The sequence below is a fragment of the Podospora pseudoanserina genome, chromosome 6, assembly GCF_035222485.1.
Source record: "Podospora pseudoanserina strain CBS 124.78 chromosome 6, whole genome shotgun sequence".
NCBI classification, from domain to species: Eukaryota; Fungi; Ascomycota; class Sordariomycetes; order Sordariales; family Podosporaceae; genus Podospora; species Podospora pseudoanserina.
In genome coordinates this window covers 1871288-1892692 of record NC_085925.1, presented here as the reverse complement: position 1 = coordinate 1892692, position 21405 = coordinate 1871288, and the positions used below count along the sequence as shown (strand labels likewise).

The 21405-nt window shown below is 51.1% G+C and overlaps 5 protein-coding genes across 5 annotated transcripts; 2 read left to right on the top strand and 3 right to left on the bottom strand.

Moving 5' to 3' along the window:
* Nucleotides 1-891: 891 nt before the first annotated feature.
* On the top strand, nucleotides 892-2875 carry QC764_601950 (uncharacterized protein; the record flags this gene model as incomplete). Its single annotated transcript, XM_062948707.1, has 3 exons — nucleotides 892-969; nucleotides 1026-2285; nucleotides 2623-2875. The coding sequence occupies 3 exons, from the start codon at nucleotides 892-894 to the stop codon at nucleotides 2680-2682; spliced, it is 1398 nt and encodes a 465-aa protein (XP_062797550.1). The 3' UTR covers nucleotides 2683-2875.
* Nucleotides 2876-5943: 3068 nt separating this feature from the next.
* Nucleotides 5944-9010, top strand: QC764_601955 (uncharacterized protein). The gene is made up of 2 exons (XM_062948708.1): nucleotides 5944-6497; nucleotides 6550-9010. The coding sequence occupies exons 1-2, from the start codon at nucleotides 5957-5959 to the stop codon at nucleotides 7656-7658; spliced, it is 1650 nt and encodes a 549-aa protein (XP_062797548.1). The 5' UTR covers nucleotides 5944-5956; the 3' UTR covers nucleotides 7659-9010.
* QC764_601960 (uncharacterized protein) lies at nucleotides 7827-8618 on the bottom strand (the record flags this gene model as incomplete). The annotated part of the gene is made up of 1 exon (XM_062948709.1): nucleotides 7827-8618. One exon carries the CDS (start codon nucleotides 8616-8618, stop codon nucleotides 7827-7829), a length of 792 nt encoding a protein of 263 aa, XP_062797549.1.
* Nucleotides 9011-9060: 50 nt separating the features above from the next.
* On the bottom strand, nucleotides 9061-11386 carry QC764_601970 (uncharacterized protein; the record flags this gene model as incomplete). Its single annotated transcript, XM_062948710.1, has 4 exons — nucleotides 9061-10009; nucleotides 10078-10227; nucleotides 10285-10875; nucleotides 11082-11386. 4 exons carry the CDS (start codon nucleotides 11384-11386, stop codon nucleotides 9952-9954), a joined length of 1104 nt encoding a protein of 367 aa, XP_062797547.1. The 3' UTR covers nucleotides 9061-9951.
* A 5027-nt stretch (nucleotides 11387-16413) lies between these two features.
* On the bottom strand, nucleotides 16414-19623 carry QC764_601980 (uncharacterized protein). The gene is made up of 7 exons (XM_062948711.1): nucleotides 19241-19623; nucleotides 18655-19165; nucleotides 18304-18599; nucleotides 18075-18243; nucleotides 17898-18017; nucleotides 17199-17845; nucleotides 16414-17144 (listed from the first exon to the last, which is right to left on the bottom strand). The coding sequence occupies exons 2-7, from the start codon at nucleotides 18924-18926 to the stop codon at nucleotides 16657-16659; spliced, it is 1992 nt and encodes a 663-aa protein (XP_062797546.1). The 5' UTR covers nucleotides 18927-19165; nucleotides 19241-19623; the 3' UTR covers nucleotides 16414-16656.
* Nucleotides 19624-21405: the final 1782 nt, after the last annotated feature.

The following is a 21405-nucleotide window of genomic DNA, read 5'->3' as shown; positions in this document are numbered from 1 at the left end:
TCTTGCTCCCTCAATACTCTTTTCAGAAAAACAAAATGAGCTCTTCTGGACGGATTGCTAACCATGATTAGGGCAAGCCTTTTTGTTTCCGGGAGAGCTAAGACCGGCTAACATGAAACCGAGCGGTCGGTTCGTCTGCAATGAGTGTCTCAACACTGAAGGAGGCCTATCTCTCAAGAAAGGTCCCTGGGTCAACCTGACCCGCTAAACAAGCCTGAACCCAGAGCATTTTCGAACGCAACCGCCGGGATAGTAGCATCCGACGGGGAGAGCAACGATGGATGTCAACAAACATGCAAAGAAGCGCCGCCGATCGCCGCTACGGCCTGCTTCTTATACCTTGACAGTGTCCCCAGCCCTCTAGTTTCCTGCTACTCGGTTACGGGTTTTTGTTGTTGGGTTTTCTAGCTGCATTGTTCGCTCCTTTACTTTCTTTTCGTGCTGAAGGTTTCGTGGTTCGGGCGTGCAGGAGAAGAAGAGGTTGACGTGTTGGTTCCTTCACCCTCTGTTCTGAGGCGGGGACGAACGCAATCTGCATCTCGGATCAGAGATCGAGGCGTGGGCGCCCGGTGAGTTGAAATCCGTCTACCGATTCGAGACCCGTTCTTTCCCTCTTACTCTTTCAGTCTTCCTCTTTTCTGATTCTGGGTTCTCTCGCATCTTGGCGATTTATTTTGATCCGTGTTGATCGTCCCTGACAAGTTCATATATACATTGGGACAGAGAGCTTGGCGAGTTTCTAGGTAATTCGGTTCCCCGAGGCCAACCGTTCGTTCAGTAGTGCTGCTTTCTTACTGCTTTCTTACTGCTTTCTTACTGCTTTCTTACTGCTTTCTTTATTTGGATGATATCAGGTCCTGAGTGGACTAGATACGGTGAAAGAGGGCAGGAATGTCCAATTCTACTTATGCCGCGCCGACGGCGCCGTCAACTGCACCAGCTGCACCGGCTGCTACAGGGGCGGGAGCGGTATGTTGCTTCCTGTCTTGATCGGGTATTCTCACATCAACTTATCTCTTTTCTAGCCCCGAATCGCAGGCAATGGCCCCTTCCCACCCCCCACCGCCGCCTCGGGCGGTGTCCCCGGCCTCACTCCCGACATCCCCATCTGCGCCATCTTCCTCGCCCTCTTCGTAGCAGGCGCGGCAACAAACATGACCATCTTCCAGCGCAACCGTCGGAGATCGTACAAGTTCTTTTTCTCGGTCCTGCTCTTCGGTTTCTGCATGGCGCGTATCGTCGCCCTATCCATGAGAATAGTCTGGGCGTCCAAACCGAGGGACGTCAACGTTGCGATTGCCTCGCAAATCTTCACGGCGGCTGGGGTGCTCATCTTGTTCATCACCAACCTGATTTTTGCGCAAAGAATCATCCGGGCCTATCATCCCTTTTTTGGCTGGAGCAAGAGCATCACCTGGCTGTTTAGGGTCCTGTTTGGGAGTCTGATTGCGTTGCTCGTCATGGTTATCAGCGTGACGGTCCAGAGCTTTTTCACGCAGGACCCGGGGGTGAGGATGATTGATCGGAACATTCAGCTGTTTTGCGCGACGTACCTGGCCGTCTTTGCGTTTTTGCCGATCCCGTTGGTGACGCTGGCGGCGGTTGTACCGAGACGGACCAAGATTGACAAGTTTGGGGAGGGGCACTTCCGGACAAAGTTTGCGCTTTTGACGTTTACTGCTTTGTTGCTGGCGGCGGGGGCCATCTTCAGGGCGGTGATTGCGTATTATCCTAGGCCGGTGAACAACCCGGCTTGGTATCACGGCAAGGCGCCGTATTATTGTTTTAATTTTGGGATTGAGCTGGTGGTGGTGTATGTCTATGCGGTCTCGCGGTTTGACAAGAGGTTTCACATTCCGGACGGGTCGTCGGCGCCGGGGCATTATTCTTGTTCGGATTACGGGCCGAGGCGGAGCGCGGTTGCGGCGGCGGTGGCGGCGGCGGATTTTGAGAAGAGGAGCAGTTATGCGTATGGGAAGATGGCGAGCAGTGTGGAGGAGGGGAGTGCGAGTGTTTGGACGGGGTCGAGGTATTCGACTATCAAGAGGGGGGGCGGGAGCTCAAAGTCGTTGCCGAGTAGTTTGGGGAGGCCGAGTGTGACTGCTCGACCGAGCAGCAGTCGGGGCCCGGGGGGGTTGAGCAGCAGTGGGAGGAGTTTGAAGAGTGTGAGGTCACTTTATTCGCCGGCTGCTACGGATGAGAATGCTGTGGTGTCGGGTGAGATGGATGGGGGGTCGTCGGAGGCGACGAGGGCGGAGGATCTGGCCTGGATGGCAAGGGCAATGGTAGGCTTTCATTCCCATGAGTTTGGCGTTGATCCCTTGTCCCCTTATGATGAGATTCTGAGGCTGGACCGGCCGTTGCCCCCGCTGCCTCCTGCCCCTCCGCCGAGAGAGTACCCGCCGCTGCTGCCGCCTACGGAGGTGTTGGGGCCGGACCTGGCGTATGGGTATGTGCAGGTTGCGGGTGGTGGTGGTGGTATTATGGGGGCGATCAGTGAGGGGACTGAGGCGGAGGAGGGGGAGGATGAGGAGGAGCGGTATCATCATCCAGAATGAGGGCTTGTTGGGGACATGAAGAAATGAGAACATGATTTGCTGATTACTGTGTCTTTGTTTTTAGCGCGAGATGTACGGTGAGACTGGGGAAGAGGATCATGGGTCGAAGAGCAGTCATGGGTAGAGAGGGATCTAGGGTGGGACATTTCCTTCTGTCGGGCTGATTTTGGAATAACCTGGGATTAAGGATACCAAGGGCCTGAAACTCAACACAGGAAGCATGGGACTAGGAGTTTGTGATGTTTTGCTGTTTTTGTGGTAATATCGTACCGTGGAGTTACTAAATCTAGGTAGTAATAGAAAAGCAGATTGTGGAATTCTCCTTGTTTTTTCGGCGGTTGTCTCGATGTGAACTGATTGCAATATGAGACCGAGCAGGAGGAGAGTGGTGTAGAAGTGGGGCTCTCATTTCCACCTCGCCAACACAATAAGTAGGCAACAAACACAGACAATAGTTAGGTAGCGGGAAAAGGCGGTCTACCTTGCTCTTATTTTCGAGTTCATTGACTACCACAGCCTCCGCGGCTAGTTTGTCTTGGACACACCTGAGGGGAGGCTACACCTTGGCAGTGTCAAAGCCGGTGGCTTGGATGAGGTGGCAGGCGAGGATATGTACATCACCCAGGATAACTGATATCTTCGACATCTAGGTCTTGGTTGCCTGCACTTCCCTCAACCAACTTTATTTTGAAGATTGACATTCTCACCTTTCTTTCCATGTCCTCTATTCTCTCATCCGCCTTCAATCTGCTAACAACATGTCATCGTCGACAAGGATCCAGCTTCGTATCCGATGGTGGAAGCCATCATCCTGAGGATGATGAGTGGGTCGGTCACTGTGTCCCTCCACGATGCCGACTCTGTACATTCCCGATTGAGGATGAAGAGATGATGGTTGCTTCAGGTAGATGAGCAGCAGCCTGAAAATGAAGGCAACAACAGTGAACACATCGCTAACACCTATATCAGCTCCTGGAAGCTCCCGAGTATCTCGTCCGTTTGTAAACGAGATAACCAACATCGTGCACGAGGTGTCCAGGCGACCGGGCAGAGGGGAACTGAGGGAGGAATTTAGACCCTGTTTTAGTCTGAGTTGTACTCATGACCGGGCTAACCTAAGAGGCGCGGCAAATGGTTATCATGCGGGATGTTTTGACTATGCTGGCCAGTCGTTCGGTCATAAAGGCAAGACTTGCCCATCGCCTGAGTCTTTCAGGGCTGTGAGTTCTCGTTCCAGACAACGTCGTCTTATGACTTGAGACGACCAAAGAAGATGGAGGAGGTCATTGCGAGAAAGATTGATATTATTTAGGGCTTTCTGCCATATGAGATTTGTCTCATGATTGCCCCGTATCTAGTTCGGGAATATTCTATCGGCAGACTTCACGCGCTATGGCCTAGCAGTCGCCGGGCTGTAAGTGCCAATCAGCAATTAGAGACCTCAAGGACGATCTAGGCTCAGTATATTGATATTAGGGGTGTTGAGTATGTCTATGATCTGTCGAACAAGAAGAGGAGCATCAGAGCAAAGTGTTTGATCCAGCCACGACGTCTGATGCTGATGCTCTGTACGTGTTGGAAGATCATCTTGGGGTTATAAACTTGGTGTTTCCTAACTCCAAAGAGAAACAATTGCAGTCATCATCAACATCTATACATGCAGAAGAAGGGGCATGGTGGAGGGTTTTATCGCCATTCCTTCCGACACTGCCAATAGAGTATGATGCATGGTGTTTATTCCTTCAGTCTACTGTTGAACTAAGACCATGCTGACAGTTTCCAATAACAAAAAGGGCCTCAAAGTTCGAATAATTCGCACGGCTTCTTCGTCCAGCATTACACATGATCTTTGGCCGGTGCCCATCCATCTCGAGGAGATCGCTTCGCTTAAGATCCATAACTTGACTGAACCCAAATCCGACACGCCACAAGAGGAGATTGTCCGGATGCTTCCTTCCCAAATCAACGGACCAGATGTTAATGGGTACTCCTTCAGCTGGTCAGGCGAATTTATCTTCCTTCACACGCATCACAAAGGGGGAAGATGTCCCAGTCAATATGTACAGGGAATGCGGACAAATGTTTGACTTTCCTGTCTGAACTCATGTTCCACTCGACCCCGACGAATTTATCACCAGCATTTGGATGCGATATTCCTGTGATAAGATCGACTCTTGTCTCTGGGTAAGGTGATCCAATCCTACCCTCTCCCCCGGTACGTCTAGCGTCTACGTACTAACTACAATCCAATACTCAAGATCCAAACCAGCAAAGAAATAGAATATATCATCGGACCACCTATGACCACCAACACTCAAATAAATTGGTCGAGAATTGTTCGCCCACTCAATGAAAATCGCCCAGTCCACGCCCACTTCGCCCTCTCCCGCACCGGCATAAAACACCTCGCCACACCAAAATCCAGCACGCCAACCCACGGCCCTTGGATCCCACCGCCAACCTCCCTACTCAACGGCATTCATCCAGATGACCCCGAAAACGGATTCTCTTACTGGCTTGGAAACGGCGCGGCCTTTGCCAACCTTGCAGAGGTCATCCCCTACCGATTCCCGCCAGGCCCTACCTGTGACTCATTGGACTCCCAAATCCAAGGCCTCGGTCTGGCCTACCTCGACGGCAGAAGAGCTCACGTCGGCCAAACCCCTCTTGATCTTGCTACAACGCCGACTCATGTCCGGAATGTGAGCTCTGTTCACCTCGCTGTTCACAAGAGAACAGACGTGCTAGGTCTGCTACGTGACTGATCTTTGGGTTGCTCCCCCCTCTCATCCAGAGAGGGAATCTGCCTGGCGATGGATCGATATCGATCTTTCGAATGAGGAGGAGAAGCTGACGTGGTTCTACTGTGGGTATGGCAATGAGTTGGGGTATGGGGAGCAGGGTACTTGGAACGTAGAGTGAGAATGGCGAGTAGGGCAAGGCTGGCTGGGCATCAGATACTCAAGAACAGTATAAATAAGGGAACGCACCCGTTGTTCCGTAAAGAGAGTGTTGACCATCCTGAACCCAACTCTCCACATTCATGATAAGGCCAAATTTCTACTACTTCTATCACATACGACCATACCTGGCAGAAAGCTCGGGATCCCGTCCGCTCTCCCCTAGATAAGCTGCCAAGGGCCGGACCAGTACTCAGGTGGGTGACCACTGGGGAATCCCCGGTGTTGTATGTTTTTTTTGGGAAGTATTTTATGTTATTTTATAACTCCATCACCAGCTGCGAGCAGGTGTTTTGCTGGTGGATTTATCTTGCGAAACGATTGGCGGATAGAAGTGGGGCAAGAATTCGCAACGGACGCTTCTTCCCATTCGTTGATATCTCGAACATTTGTTTCTCTATATCTACGAAATAAAATGATCAAACATCATTCACAAACATGAAGCCTATACAAACACAGACCCCAGTTGGGGTGTGGCGTACACGTCAGGTCCTATATCGCGGCAGAAACTTGTGTCGCTTTCAGCATACCCAGGTATCCGAGCCAAACTCCAACAAACTCCCACCAGTCGAACGTCCGCCACAGGCACTGGGTGATGTGGTTTGGGGGTTGAGAGCTGACAAGTACGAGATTACACAGGTTTCCACGTGGAAACCAAGAGGGCCAGTATGCCGGACATACCAAGCGATAAAGTGGGTGGAGGGCCTAAAAGAAACGTTTGTGCTTAAAGAAGTACGAAGGTACTCGCAAGTAAGGCACTTGCTTGGAGCATCTCAGATGCTTCAACAGCACCCGAACTTGCAGACTTTGTACGACGTCGCCAGTGACGAGCAGCTTCTGATATATCGCACCCTTCCGTATAATGTCAACGGTCTAATCCGCGAGCATCCTGGGCTACCATACGAAACACGCAAGGAAATCCTCAAACGTGCTCTGACTGGCCTGGCGGCGCTTCACGACACAGATCTCGCCCATCTTAGTGCGTTCTGCCGTCTCTAGAGCCACGATCCAAGGCTGACCAAAAAATGCAGATATCAGACCAAGTGCCATTCTTGTCGACTACGGTCCAAAGTTGGGATCCAGTCCATCCAATGGCGTCCACAAGGTCCAGCTCGGTCGCTTTGAGGACGCCGTCTTACCTTACCTTTCTAAGCAGCGTATCGATCATTATCGCGTCGGCATTGAAGATTTGCCCTGGAAGAGTCCCGAGTTTTGGATCCGAGGTCGCCAAGCCAGGCCATCTGACGTGTTTTCATTTGGCCTCACGTCTGTCAACTTTATGCTCAACAACCTCAACCTCAAGTGTGCCGACACCGGATTCCCACAGAAGAGACTCGCGGCGTTGGGCGGACTCGCCAGCGGTGTCCCGACACAGAAACAACTGGCCAAACTCGAGATATGGTTCAACCATTTCGGAGATGCGGATGCGTTGATGGGGCTGCTCGAACAAGTCAATGACGAACCTAATCAGTGGTACGGCCCCCTCAACAAACTCATCAAAGAAACGACCTTTGGTCTTCGGAAGCCTTTGCCCGGGCTTGAGAATCACGTCGACCTTGGGTTTGTGGACGTGGTCACCAAGATGACTCATCTGGATCCAAGCAAGAGAATCACGGCACGCGAGGCCTTGGAGCACGAGTGGTTTGCAAACATCGAGGTGGGACCCGAGCACATGTGGTATTCGCCCTTCAAGCCGCGCAAAAATCAGCCAAACGCCCGGCGGGCTTTTGATGATATTCAAACTGAGAGCGGGATACCTATTCGAAAGATCCCGCATTTTTATCCACAGGACGTCACCCGTGAGGCCACCACACCGCGTGGCCCGGAGGTCGTCCAAAAAGAACAAGATGAAGCACTAGTGTCAAGAATCGCCCAAGAAGAACAAGACGAGCTACCCGTTTCAGAATCAGGGGTCGTTCTCGAGGATGAGGACAAGCCCCCGGTTCCAAAACCCGTCCCGGCAATCAGAAACCTCATCCGAAAAGTCTACGTCCCTCTCACCGAGTCTACATTGAAGGCCTATCGGCAGTATGATGGGAACAGCACGCTTGACCCAGAAGCGTTGAAGAAAAGGTCTTTCCAAGTGGAAAAGCTTGAACCGAGAACTTCTAAACCAGAGAAAGACTCCAAGAGGTTTTAATTCAACCATCAGGATCTGGCACTGAAGTCCAACCCGGAATATACAGTTATAACAGCACGTCAGCATCTGACACTTCGAGTAAAGGAAGCGAATTTCTTCGTCAAAATCAAAGAACATCAACATGAACCCCTTCCCGTCAATAACTCCCTTCAACCGGCACAAATCAGATCACTCCCACGTCATCCCCAGCCTCTGCAAGTAACTCATCAGCGAACCCTTGGGTACGTATCCTCCATAGGTACTCTGAAACCAAGCCGCCCAGCTCCCCTCCACCGGACCCTCGGCGCTGAAACCAAGCAGCACCAGCACCCGTGGAGCAAGACGGACCAAAACGCCAAATGTCACCAATGACAGGAGCACCGTAGCAGCGATTTCGTAGGGGTGGCCCTTGACATACTCGACGAGGTCATTGAAGAGCTCCCCGGCGATGGTGATGGAGGTGTCGTAGGCTTGGGAGAGAGCCTCGCCCCAGGACTTGCGGGACTCGGGATCGGTGGCGGTGGCGAGGAGGTCGGAGAGGGCGCGGAGGATCTTTTCGGCGAGGTATTCGGACCAGGAGGTGGTGTGGAGGTCGAGGGTGGTGTCGATTTGGGATTGGGAGGCGGAGGGGGTGATGGGGAGGGGTGTGGTGAGGAGGAGGGTGAGGATGTCGTTGATCAAAGGGGAGGGGGAAGGATAGGGGGGTATGGGTTGGGGTTTGGGTTGGTCGGTGTATGGGGTGGTGGAGGGGTAGAGGGGGAATTTCTCGTCGTGGTAGGATGGATGGTCGTCTGAGGTGGGGCCGCAGAGGCAGGAGAGGATGTTGGGGAAGGCCATTGTAAGGTGGATGAAAGTTGGTGTTTTGCGATAGAAGATGTTGATAGATGTGATATCTCCAGTGGATGTCAAACTGGGAGCATTGGATGAGGAAGCTTTCATAAACTGGAGGAAGACTGGGAACAATTGCGGTTTTGAGGACATGATGAGGCTCAGGTCGGTGGTCGCACAAAGGAGGGGCTGCGGGCCTCAGTGCATGAGGACTGCACATGCAGATGCACGGTATGTGGACGTCCTACTTAACTGTCAGCCTTGATTATCCCTTTGTCTTTGACCAATTCCGTCAAAGGAAAACATAGGATTGACTCAGGATTGTGGCTGGACTTAGCGCAGCGGTTAGGTGCATGCGGTTTCAGGTGGCACGACAAGCTGTAGGACTGGTGAACAGTTGAAGGAGCTATCTGAGCTCAGCCTCAGCTAAACCACAACAAGTCTGCCTTGACAGCATGGTGAATGAGTTCAGCTGGGTCTTGGATATGGCCAGCGTTTAGCTATCTTCGACTTTCTATACAGGCCGAATCGGTGAACATGTCACAAACAATTGTTGCTTTAGTGTGTTACCACTCATCCAAATTTCTGTCAAGGAACTGCTTATTGTATAGTTGTGATTGTAGGTAGGAAAGTTAACAATTGAGTAACTTGGGAGACAATGAAACACATTGAAATCAGGGTCGCGTGCCATCTAATTAAGGTAAGCTGGTATGCCACAGTCTTATATGGTTTCTGTGATTCACCTCAGCTTTTCCTTATTGAATCGCGACCATTACTCTTCCACCATCCAAACATGTGACTGGTAGACTCCCAGCACCAGTTCGCTCATAAATCTTAAGCTTCCCGTGTCCTGGGTGCATGAAGCTGCCCCCCGTCTCACGCAGTATCAAAACATAACAAAGCTGCTTTCTCCCATTCCTCTCGTCAAAGTGCTTCTGCCTTCCCAAAACCACACACTTGTGTGGCAGATGTGGGCTTGATTGTCCAGGACAATCCAAGATGATATTTCCCTCTCAATACCGATTACCATCATCTTGTACCTTGGCCACCAAAGTGATATCATTGCCCCCTGGTCTCCTCTCAGACTGTTGGCGATGCCTCGTCCTAAACCAGGGTGATTCAACCCATTACCACTCCACACTATCAAACACGACATTCACATACTTGATCCCGCCATCGTACTTCATCCACGATCACGACGGCACCGCAGAGATGGCCCTGTCTGGGGGAAAGATGATGGGTATCAGCTTTTCTGTGTTGGTGCTGATCATCGGAACCATCATCCCGCTGCCACAGTAGACTATGCCGCAAAAGACCCAAAGACTTGCCCTCGTCAAAGATACCGAACCTGCCCTTGGCCTTGAGGGCTCGTAAGATTCGAGACTGGAGGCTGTCGATGGCTGCTGGGCGGTCAAAGCTGTTGGTCAGCCCTAGACATGAGTAGACCTTGAAAAGGTTTTGGCAGCGTAGGATCTTTTCGCCTTGGTCAACATTCATTGAGGAGGTTCGGAAACTTGAGATCGCCCAAGAAGGCTGCGCGGGTGCTGATAACAGTATCGGTTAGCCTCTATCATGAGATCCCTCCGTCAAATGGCTGCTGAGTGATACTTACTTATTCATCCTTGTGCCCGTCTCGCATTTGACCCCTTCTCCGCATTCCCAATACGTCTGAGCCTCCGTGAAGAACACCGTTCTCCTCGCCAAAGCGTGTTCCTGCAACACCCACCCCCGACTCCTGAGCGGCCCTTGAAGAACATGCTTCCTAAAATCATCTATTGCTTCCGCAATGTGAAACTAGCCTCCACCTCCACCTTCAAACGTCACCACTTCCCTTCTCTTTCTCTCCGCTAGAAACCCAGCCCCGTGTCCCTCGCCCGCGCTGAGGCCCAGAACACAGTATGCCCCAGAGTAATACTGCTCCATGTTTTTCATCTCCTTGTTGAAGTCTCCTGGGTCATCCTCCTCCTTCTGAACGACACAGATGGAGTCGATCCAGAGGTACTGGCACCCAAGGGCACGTGTCACTTTCACCGCGTCGGCAAATGTGGCAGGGAGCGAAGACAGGGGGATGCCCTTCAGGTGAGAGGCAAGGTTGGACTTGACGGTGCAGAACCAGGGTTTGGCGCCCCATTGGTGCGAGACTGCTATCCAGCGTCCGGTCGATCCTCGGGCTGTTTCCACTGGGCGGACATCAGTAGAGCCAGGAGGGCTTACGTCGATGACGCGCGTGGGAAGTAGTTGTGATCGAGTGGCTGAGATGGGCTTGTATGAATCAGTTGTCATACAGCCGTGATTCTCGTCGCAGTCTGCGAGCCACTGTCGGATGACTTCGAAATGAGCATCACTATTGAGGGGCGGTAGCCGCACAAGTCCGACTTGTATCTCACTGTTTTCATTTTCTGACGGGAGACTGAAAGAAGGTGTTAGGGATATGGAAAGAGCAGGTCCGCCGGAAGAGTTGATGTGTATGTAGGAGCCTTTGCGCTCAAAGCGGGCGGTAGTTGGCGAAGGCCGTGCCGTTTGCTGACATGCCGCCCAGGGCAACGCGCATAAGTTACACTTCGCTTGCTCGGCGAAATATCTGAGTGTTCCTAGGTTGTATTCCTCGCTGAAAACTCGTTCACGGAGTAGTCTTTCCGAGCATTGACATGTTCCACAGAGTTTGCGGGTTGGTTCGGCTCTGAGTGACGATGGATCGGGTAGCGACGGTAGATGTCAAACAAGACGGCGGCGAGCTTGTTATCCACACTGCGCTTCCAAAATTCATCGAATTGTGGACTGCCATAGTCGACACGTTCTGGAGCCAATAGATAACTCTGGGTGATATTGGCAGGACGTGGGAAAAAGACCGGTTGCTTTGCGGTAGAGCCTGGCACTGAAGTCTTGGTGCCTTCATCGTTGTGCCGCGTGCTGACAACCATTATACTCGCTTGGTGTTCGTTCCGCCTGTGACCTGAGAGATGCTGAGGTAACCTTAAATAAGTAAAATCTTGAATGGACCAATAACTGTCTGAGGTGTCTTCTTCTAGCATGATGTGATCCATCAGCAAAACAAGGTCATTTGCGCGAGCCCGCCCTTGCCCAGCAGAAATCCCGATGTTCTCCAGATCTTCGGTTAATTTCTCGTCCACATGTTCCGAAATTGTGATTGCGAGGATCGAACCCCGGGGCCATGTTGGCCTCAAAGGATGCCGTGGAGCTCGAAGCGGGCATGACATCGACGTCCGAGGTTCTGGGTGCCATGTTGCTGAGTGAGCGGCGTCCAGGAGAACCTGTCATAGAGCCCAGGCCTTTGGGTAACTCGACAGCTAGAAGATTGTTCTTGACAACCTCCAGAAGAGACAATGGCTGTGCTTCCGGGTTCGCATGCTGGAAGGCCTGACATGTAATCCAACCACTGCACCACCACGTCGTGTACCCTGGCGACCTTCCCCTCAACCATGGTGGTTGTTTAATACATTGGGATGTCATGTTAGATACTTTGATTGAAGTGGTCCAAGCCATCCGAGCCATACAATAGCCAGACGATAAACTCCAGCGTGATGCAGCCCATTGCCCAAATGTCATACAATCTGGATCGTCGCTTGCCGCCGGTGGCTAGGACGTCTGTTCCAGTTTTCTCTTCAGGTGATTCGTAGTGTCGTGTTCCGTATGGAGTTGATGTTCTGTTGCTACGAAGTTCCGTCTCAAGGTCATGCCCTTTTGCTAGCCCCCGATCTCCAATCTTGAACTTACCCATGCCACCACCTTCTCCTGTGTTGTCCCTGAACCAAAGAATATTCTCCGGTTTCAAATCTCCGTGACGGAATCGCCTTCGATCCCCAGATGGATAATGGGCTGCCTCGAGTGCTTGGGCGACGCTGGCATTGGTCGGGGATATGTTTTCCAGAAATTCCGAAGGTTCCCGCCATCAGCCCATTCAAACATGAGATATATGTAATGGGCTCCGCAACGCCGGAAAGCGGTGATGAACTGCACAATGCGCTCCTGGCCAAGGGTGTTTGTCTATTGCAGAGCCCTAGCTTCTTGCTCCCAATCTTGAATCATGGTGGCACGATCCTGTTGATTTCTTGGCACTATCTCCTTGACGGCCACGTATCCCCACGTCAGGCTCTTTGAATTTGAGTATGCGTGTCAGCAATATCAGACTTCTGTTTTGATATGATAGTTTCAGGTAGGTTGAATCAGCTTACTGGGTTCTCTTCCTTGATGAGATGTTTGCGATGAATTCGACACTTCACCACCTCACCAAACCCACCACTCTGGCGTGTTGACTCGTCCTTCTCAATGAATGGCAGGCAAGGACCCCGAGGAATGTCGAGACTGAAAGATGTCTTGGTGGCGACACGAAAAACAGGAACCTGGACTGCCCATTGATATCTACAGAACTCGCCAATATTCCGTTCTGTCCATATCATCTTCCCCTTACCAGGGGGCGGGTTGAATAAGGTCAAAATATGTTTCTCGCCGTCTGCTGGACGTGGCAGGGGGAGGTTCCTATCTGAAAGACCGCCGTTGGGACCATGCTTGAAGAGGTGCATAGTCTTGTTGAGATAATGAGGCTTGTCGAATTTGATCTGTCCAACAACAATAGCGAATAGCTTCTTGGCCTTTTGTTCAATGTAGGTGACAAGAACATCTATATCACGTTCCGTCCTCTGAGGATCGCGGGCACAGCGCATTAGCTCCTTCTTGATGACATCTGGAGTTAGCAGCTCGTCGAGGATTCCTTCTGGGGTGAATATGTGGCCGCCCCCGTCGAAACAACTGGTGGCCTCCCTCTGCATAATCAGGTTGCACAATTTATCATTCTCACCATCTTCCGAAAACGAAGATGAGGATAGGTCGTAATGCGGTGCTTCGTCGCTTGGCGTTATAGGGCTTGAAGCCATGATGTGATCAGGACTCAGTTTGATATAGTGATGATAATAGTGATTAAGGTCAACTGACTAAGGAGCAGCCGCTATTGTGTCGGGCGTCCGCAAAGATGTGTAAAAGTTGATGATATTCAGAGATACTCTAACAAACAGCTCCAGAGAGCAAAAACCTATTCCTATCAAAACCGATTTGTGGGGCGATGAGGAGCCCCCAGAGGCAAACATGCCACATATTCCAGAGTCCCTCACCGGCGCTGTTGTCATTCCTATCATAGTCACACCAGCGGGGAAGCCTGTGCCACGCCTCAACCACCCAAGTCAACCATCAGTGCTGGAGGAATTATTCACAAAGGCGAGTGATATTGCCCATATAGAGGCGGTAGGCGAACTTGATCACAGCCCGAGAACTTCGACGCCTAACGATGGTTCTGTTACGCCAAACTGCCCCTCCATGTTATCTGGAGGCAGTCTTGAACATCTCCCTGAGGCTCTGCTGGGGTTGACCCAAAATGATCGGGATGGAACCGCGACACTTGCTGGTACTGACGAAGCGGACGAGGAGGTTTCAGTCTTGGACCTGATATTATCGTAAGCCCGTCATCTTCTATTTCTATTTGATTTACCTAGTGAGCTAGGTATCGATTCAAGGTACTATTGCTAAAAGTACACTCTAGTCCAACAAAAAGTACAAACGGCCATTTGAAGCTTCAACATAACACAAGTCAGCGTCTTCTTCCTGTAGATAAAGCCAACATTGTAGGCTCAGACCTTACGCAGGGAGAGATCCCAAGGTCCCCCGCTGCCTTGATTGAGCCCAGCGTCACCGTCATCACGGATCTTGGTGATGGAATGTATTCAAGACGCAGAGACACAGAAAACTCTTCCAAGTCAGAAGCATCCAGTGCCAGTTCCGAGTTAACCTCAACAAGTCTGCAGTCTCAGATACACAGGGCTGTGGTGAAACCCAAATATCACAAGGTGGAAACTCAAGGGTTTGTACCATGGTCTCAGCTTGACGAGCTCATCAAGATAGACGTCATTGTTCAAGAGCTACGAGAATCCATGAATCGATCAATCCGGAGACGCTTTCAAAAAAAGTTTTTGGACTTCCGGCCCTCGACCAGCGATTCCCTCGAGAAACGAGTACGCATCACCGCTTCACAAGTATGCGGAGTTGTTTCAGAAGAAATAAACACGAAGAAGGAACCCAAAGTGACATACCGAAAGATCGCCGCCATCATCTTGTTGTGTGGGGAGAAAATAGACAAAGTCCAAGCATTTATCGACGAAGGAGTCTCTGATTCTGCCCTCCCTCCGGTCATTCACACCGTTTCGAAGCGCTTTGAGCTACGTGTGAAGGATAAACCCGACACTCGACTGCGCTGCTTCAAATCTTGGAGTAAACAAGACAGGAGAAACTTCGAGTCCTGGCAATGGACAGTCCTTTCGCCATACTTCGCCCGCAATACGCCTAACAAAATCACACACTACATTCTTCAGCGCCATACTATCTTGCCATTCCTCGAGCTGGAGCCCGTAGGAAGGAGGGGGGGCTCTGGCAAGGTTGAGCTAGTTAAAATTCATCATGACCCATCATGCGTTTAAGGAATTTGCTTCAAAGGGAAGGAAGGGGGCGGAGACAGGGGAAAAGCAGATGGCAGAGGAGATAGATACGACAAAGCCTGTCGGCCAGGAGGGAGACCGAAAGGTACGCCAGACCACATGACCTTCAACTAAAGCTTCTCCACACAACTCACATCCGTTCTCGTAGAACACAACTCAACCCGATTACTTCTCAGTCAAAACTCTTCACTCCGCCGACTCGGACAGAAAGAAGTTCGACAAGGAGGTCGGCATTCTCAAAGCCATGAACAAAAAGCCGCACCCACATATCATCACCCTATTGGTCACATACGAGTATGACGAGAAATTCCATTTTCTCTTCCCGCTGGCCGATTGTGACCTTCTCCAGTACTGAAAGCAGGAAACAAGTCACAAGCCCACAATAACGAGGGTACGGCAAGGTGGTTAGCTCAGCAATGCCACGGCCTCGCATCAGCACTAAGACAAGTCCACCAGAGCTCAACATCTTCTTCCGACGGCTTTGAAGAACGAGCAAAGCTTGTCAGAAGGTCTCTGTTTTGTAGTGAATTGGATATTCATCAAACTTGAGCGATCCTGGCCCGAGAACGCTGGTCTGTCAACATGGGGACCTGAAACCCCAGAACATCTTGTTGCAAGACAGGTGTCGATTGGCACAGGGTATGAAATTTGGTCCCTTGGATGTATCCTGCTCGAGTTTGCCACCTGGTGTTTTGGCGGCTGGGCATATTTTAACAGTTTTGTTTCGGCCCGGGCAGAGCCTGACCCGCGGTCGGGGCGAGGGAGGGTTCACTCGACGCCGTTTTTCCAGATAGCCAGGGACGATCACACTGGGGAGGTGTGGGCTGAGGTGAAAGACTCTGTTGCGCAGGTATGGTATACGTCCGGCTTTTCCCTAGTTTACTGCGAGGCAGTGAAGAGGAACATTGGCTAACCAGAACCCTCAGTTCGCCGATGACATGCGCGAAAGATCGGAATGTACAAGGTTTTTCCACGATTTCTTGGATTTGATTCAGCACAGAATGCTGGTCATCGACCCGAAGCAAAGCTCCTCCCAGTTGGAGGAACAACTCAGAGAATTAAAGGATAGAGGCGATCTCGACGCGGGATATTTCGTGAGGCAGAAGTGGAAGTGACATTACATGGTGCATGCTGGGCCGTGGCTTGGTCGGTCCACCTTTTGTATACCTTAGACAGTAGATGTTTTCTCTGCTCTTATTTCCCAAATTTACAGATACCCCGGTCTAGATGTCGACCGCTACATTAAACGTTTTGTGGTATACATTACAGGAGCTAGGTACTTTTCAGCCAAACAGGTAGAGCCAAAGGACCTCTGGATGATGAGCTGCAAGAGGATCACATGTCAACCTGGACAAATATTTAGGCACGCAAGACCTGGTCGATCCAAATCCGAAACAAAACTCGGATTTGGTCGCATTGCAGGCTTTGTAACTATTCACAGAAATAGATTGACAGTCTTGAATATCCAACTTGCAAGAATTTACCAGAGAAAAGAAAGAAGAAGAAAAGACCCAAAAGAATGCCATCAAGATTGATGTCCTCACCGATGATCGGGAACCACCGTCCTCTCAACGCAAAAAACCCTTTTCATCTCTTCCACCAATCCACCCATCCACCCACTCTTTCGACCATCACTCCAACTCCCTCCGCTACCCTTCACCCTCCATCGACCCCGTTGCTTTTCTCTAAACTCACTCAATCTCCTCCCCCAACCTCGTCCTCCCACGCTTAATCCCGGGAAAAGGCCTCCACTTCCCCTCAAAGATCTCCTCCCTAATCTTGACCAACTTATCCCTCACCACCCTCACATGAGGCTCCATATCCTCCCTCAAAAGCCCAATCCTCCTATCCTGCTCCTCCTCATACCTCAACTCCATAATCTCCCCCGTCGTGAGCCAGTACCGGCGGTAAACAAACAGACTGCACACCACCGCCGCAGCCAACACCCCGCAGCAGACTTTCATGTCCTCCCTCAACGCAGAGGTATACACCTTGCGAACAGCGGCCCAGTCAGCATCGCCAAAGTCTGGCGTTGGGCTGACAATGTGGGCCAGGACGAGAGAGCTCATTTCGGGGGTTGTTGAAGGGCGGAGTTTCCCCCCCAAAATGGCGGAAGAGACAGCAATGCCGATTGAGCCGCCTAGGATGCGGAATTGGGTTATGATGCCTTGGGCTGATGCTAGGGGGGATTGTAAGCGATTGTGTGGGGTTGGAATAAGAGGGAAAGACATACCGTGATCTCCGATGGGACTTTCGAGGTTGATAAACATTGTCGCTCCGCAGGCCGACATGCCAAACCCAAAGCCAATGAGGGACAACAACCCGACATCTTTGGCGTCGAACCCGGTGATGCTCCCGTCATCGGTGTCACCCAGTGTTGTCTGGGCGGCACAGCCGATGAGCATAGTCAGACAGGCGAGGAGAAACGTCTCAAAAAAGCGAGGTTTCTTCTGCCCTGTTATGCACCCGTTGTTGACTAAACTGGCTGTGACAGTTCCGATGGCCGAGGAGGCTAGCATAGGGAGGAGCATGAGGCCTGCTTCGAGGGATGATTTCCCGTGGACAACTTGGAAGCGGATGGGAAATGCGTACACGGACAAGAGGTAAGGGAAGCTGGTTAGGGCTGTGACCAAAATTGTGGCGATGTACTTTCGGTTGCAAAGGGAAGGGGGGAAGGCAAAGGCGAGGGACTTGACTTTCCGAGGGCCACGGATAGCAAATGTTTGCCAGCCGATGAGCAGCAAGAGAGCAAGGGCGGCGCCGACGAGGGGGTAGATGAATGTTGGCTGGGCGTATGGATTCATGCTGGACAAGTCGCCCTCTGACTTTTGACTTGATAGGTTCTGGAAGGGAAAAACAACCAGGACTGCGAAGGCCATACTGTTCGTAATGTTAGCAAATACCGGCAGAGGTGTGGGGAAGCATGACTTACAGAAGGAAAGACCCAAGATAGTCCAGCTCCTTCCAGGACCGGTCCTCATAAATGGGCAGATATTCCTCGGCGGGCCAAGCCGGAATAAACAGCATGAGAGCCACAGCACCAATAGGGCCACTACAGACAAGTTAGCGAGATGCTCAATCGTATCGTGGACCTAGTTTCACAACATACTTGATCCAAAAGACCCATCTCCAAGTGATGTATTGAGTCAAAACCCCACCCAGGACAGGCCCCATCACACCTGAAGTGGCAATCACCATGCCGACAATGGCACCAATGTACTTCTTGTTCTTATCCGGAGTCAGCTCGGGCAAGATGATCATGCTGATACTGTAAAGTCCTGTTCTCGCGTCAGCTCCTCACCTATCAAACTGGCCCGGATAGAGACTAGGTAACTTACCTCCGGCGCCCACTCCTTGGAAAGCACGACAAATGATAAGCTGCTCAATAGTCTCGCTGAAACCACAGCCAAGGGAGAATGCAATGAAGATACAAAATGCAACGACGAAAGCATCTCCACGGCCAACCACATCGGACACGCGGGCAAAAAGTGCAGCGAAACCGAGGTAAGTGAGACCATAGGCCAAGGCCACCCAGTTTATATGCTCAAAATTCTTCATATCACTAGCAATGCTGAACAGAGAGGTCGCAACAATGGAGGCATCGAGCATGGAGAGGAAGAGACCGGATGTCAGACTGGTGTGTATTAGGGTTTCAAGTCGAGGATATTGGAGCATGAATAAAGACGTACCCAAAGACGAGAATGAGGTAGCGGGTGCGTGGAATGGTAGGCCTACCCTCAACAAAGAAAGGTCTGGGTGTGGAGGGAGGTGTGTTCGCGATGAGTTGGACAACGCGAACAGAAGGAGATTTCTCTGCTTCCGAGTTCGCTGGGGTGCTGGTAACCGGGGGCTTCTCATCTGCAGAGTCGATGGTGGTTTCGGTGACAGCGATGGCCTCTTTTTCAGAGTCCATTGCCACTGGAGTGACGGTTACCACTGGGTCTGAAGGTTTGGCTTTCATGGTGAGGCTTGGTTGTTGGGTCGATGTGTAAAGTGTTGAGTTGTATGTACTTGATAGATACTTCTGTTGTTTGTTTGAGAGAATGAAGAGGTAGTAACACGGAATGCTTGCCTTAGTTATACTTGATCTTTGAGAGAGGTGTTGAAATCATAAAATCCCACACTTGACCTAGCCAGGAACTTGCTCCGACCCTGATCCTCGATCCGACATCGTCATCCAGATGAAGTGAGGCGAGGGAACTGGAGCCAGCATACAGGTTAATGAGGGGGGTTCCGAGGATAAGGGGAACTTCGAGAGAATCGATGTTTGTGTACCAGGCTCATTCCCTTGCACCCACACAGTCAGTGCTACGGCCGGTAGCTGATACCGCCCGTTAGAGTTCACAGAGACCCCTTCAACCCCGCCGTAGAGATGCAGTGAGAGGCTCGGAATCAAAGGATTGCGCAGGAGGGATTTCTGTTAGTAGCTTCAATTGTTGTCGACAGGCATGCATCTTTGCTGGTGGCAATGGACGAGGAGCAGACATCGCTGCGTCATGTCGAGACATGGGGTGTCTTGTGTGACCGTATCTCCCACCTATGTCCATCCATGCTCCTGGGTGAGACTCCCAATATTCTGGATCTTGCTCCGCTTCCATCCCAACCTCGGTTTGCGCGCTGTGTATGGGGCTGAATCTCCCTGCGGGCCGCCATCACCCGTTTCTGACAGCTGTCTTGGAGCGTGAAGCCGTCCCAAACCGACTGCAAACGCTTTTTCCATGGCTGTTTGGAGACCACTAAGCAATAGCAGTTTCTTGATTGGTCCCAGTGTGAGTGACACTTGCTCGGTCGTCCCTTTGCACGGCAGATCCTCAAACCTTATTTTCAGAGCTGCACGGCCGTAAATCAAAAGGCGCCATCGCGTATTGATATGCTTTGAGCCAGGGGCTGGGGCAGCCGAGTCCTCCTCATGGTCATCTGGTTTGCAAATTCGATTGATAATGAAGAATCGAAAGACCGATCATGAACTGGCCTGGACTGTTGATGGTGTTGACAGAAACTTATTCATCCTGGGAAGTATTGTCTTACAAGCAACCGTTCGGTAATAAGATGCTGTACTACCCGATGTTACAGCTTACACTCTGATTTTGGCGACAGAATTACACTTCGACTGTGACCATTTATCTTTTAAGCGACTCAGGGTGCTGTAGCAACGGTATTTATATGGGAGCCACTTGCCCTTATCTTCTTACCAACCACTTAATCAACACACGTAAAAGGGGACCACCTACCTTAGTTACTTCGAATCAGCATCTCCAATCTAACTACAATTTGGTTTTGAGATTCTCAGGCGCTTTAAAATGACCTTAATAGGTCACGACCATCTTGGTGTTGGACTCTCGAGTTTTGAAAGAATTCAATGAGTATGGACTAAGAGGCAGCTGAAAAACAAGGAATGGAATTCCATCTCTGCCAGTTCAAGGCTCTCAAACACCCTGCTCGTGTTCGTTGATCGTATTTCTCGAGTATCCAGCTCGTATTATCTAACCGTATCGACAAGGAGAGCCTCTTGTGGCAACATCACATGCCATCTCAGAGACGCTGGTACATCGATACGGCGAGAGAATGAAAACAATGTCTGAAATCATCATCACAACATCACATGCCATCTCAGAGACGCTGGTACATCGATACGGCGAGAGAATGAAAACAATGTCTGAAATCATCATCACAACATCACATGCCATCTCAGAGACGCTGGTACATCGATACGGCGAGAGAATGAAAACAATGTCTGAAATCATCATCACAACATCACTCCTCTCTACGATATCACGTATTAGTCCATCAATCAAGCCCAGTCCCTGCTTGTTGCTCTCTCGCAGAGCCGCGACGAGTCGCTGGAAGGGCGCGTCTCTGTCGCGCCTAGCAAGGCAGCGGTCCCAAAGCTTATTTTTTGTCATACCGATGGCGTGATCCACGCCGACCAGACTTCCAGATCAAGACAAGACGGTGAGTCGCACGCTGCAGGTCTGAAACCTCCATGTCCCCGGCGAGGAGATGCCATCTGTCGTATCTAGAGCTCGACAGATGGAGGGGACGGGAGAGCCGGCGCTATCTCTCCTCGATTCCTGAACTTGAGCGCCACCACATGCACGGCGATGACGTTTCAGGTGATGGCGCTCCCACAACTGGGAGTGGACAGCAACGGCTTGCTCCGGCCGCGTCATGCTCCCCAACTGTCTTTTGCTCTGGAGGCTGCCCTACCACATTCCCAGCCGCGCGCTGCACGTATGAAACGCCAACCACCTAGAGAAGCTTGTTAGCAACATGCCAACACAACAAGACAATATATCGAGACAGTAACAGCAAGTCTGTGCGCGGGATCTTCGCGCCGTGAAATAAAGAGATAACAACGACGGAAGAGATAAGATTCAAAGGCCCTGAAACAAGTTTCGTGATCCATGGTAACCTATCATCGCCACGGAACAGGCTCTCGG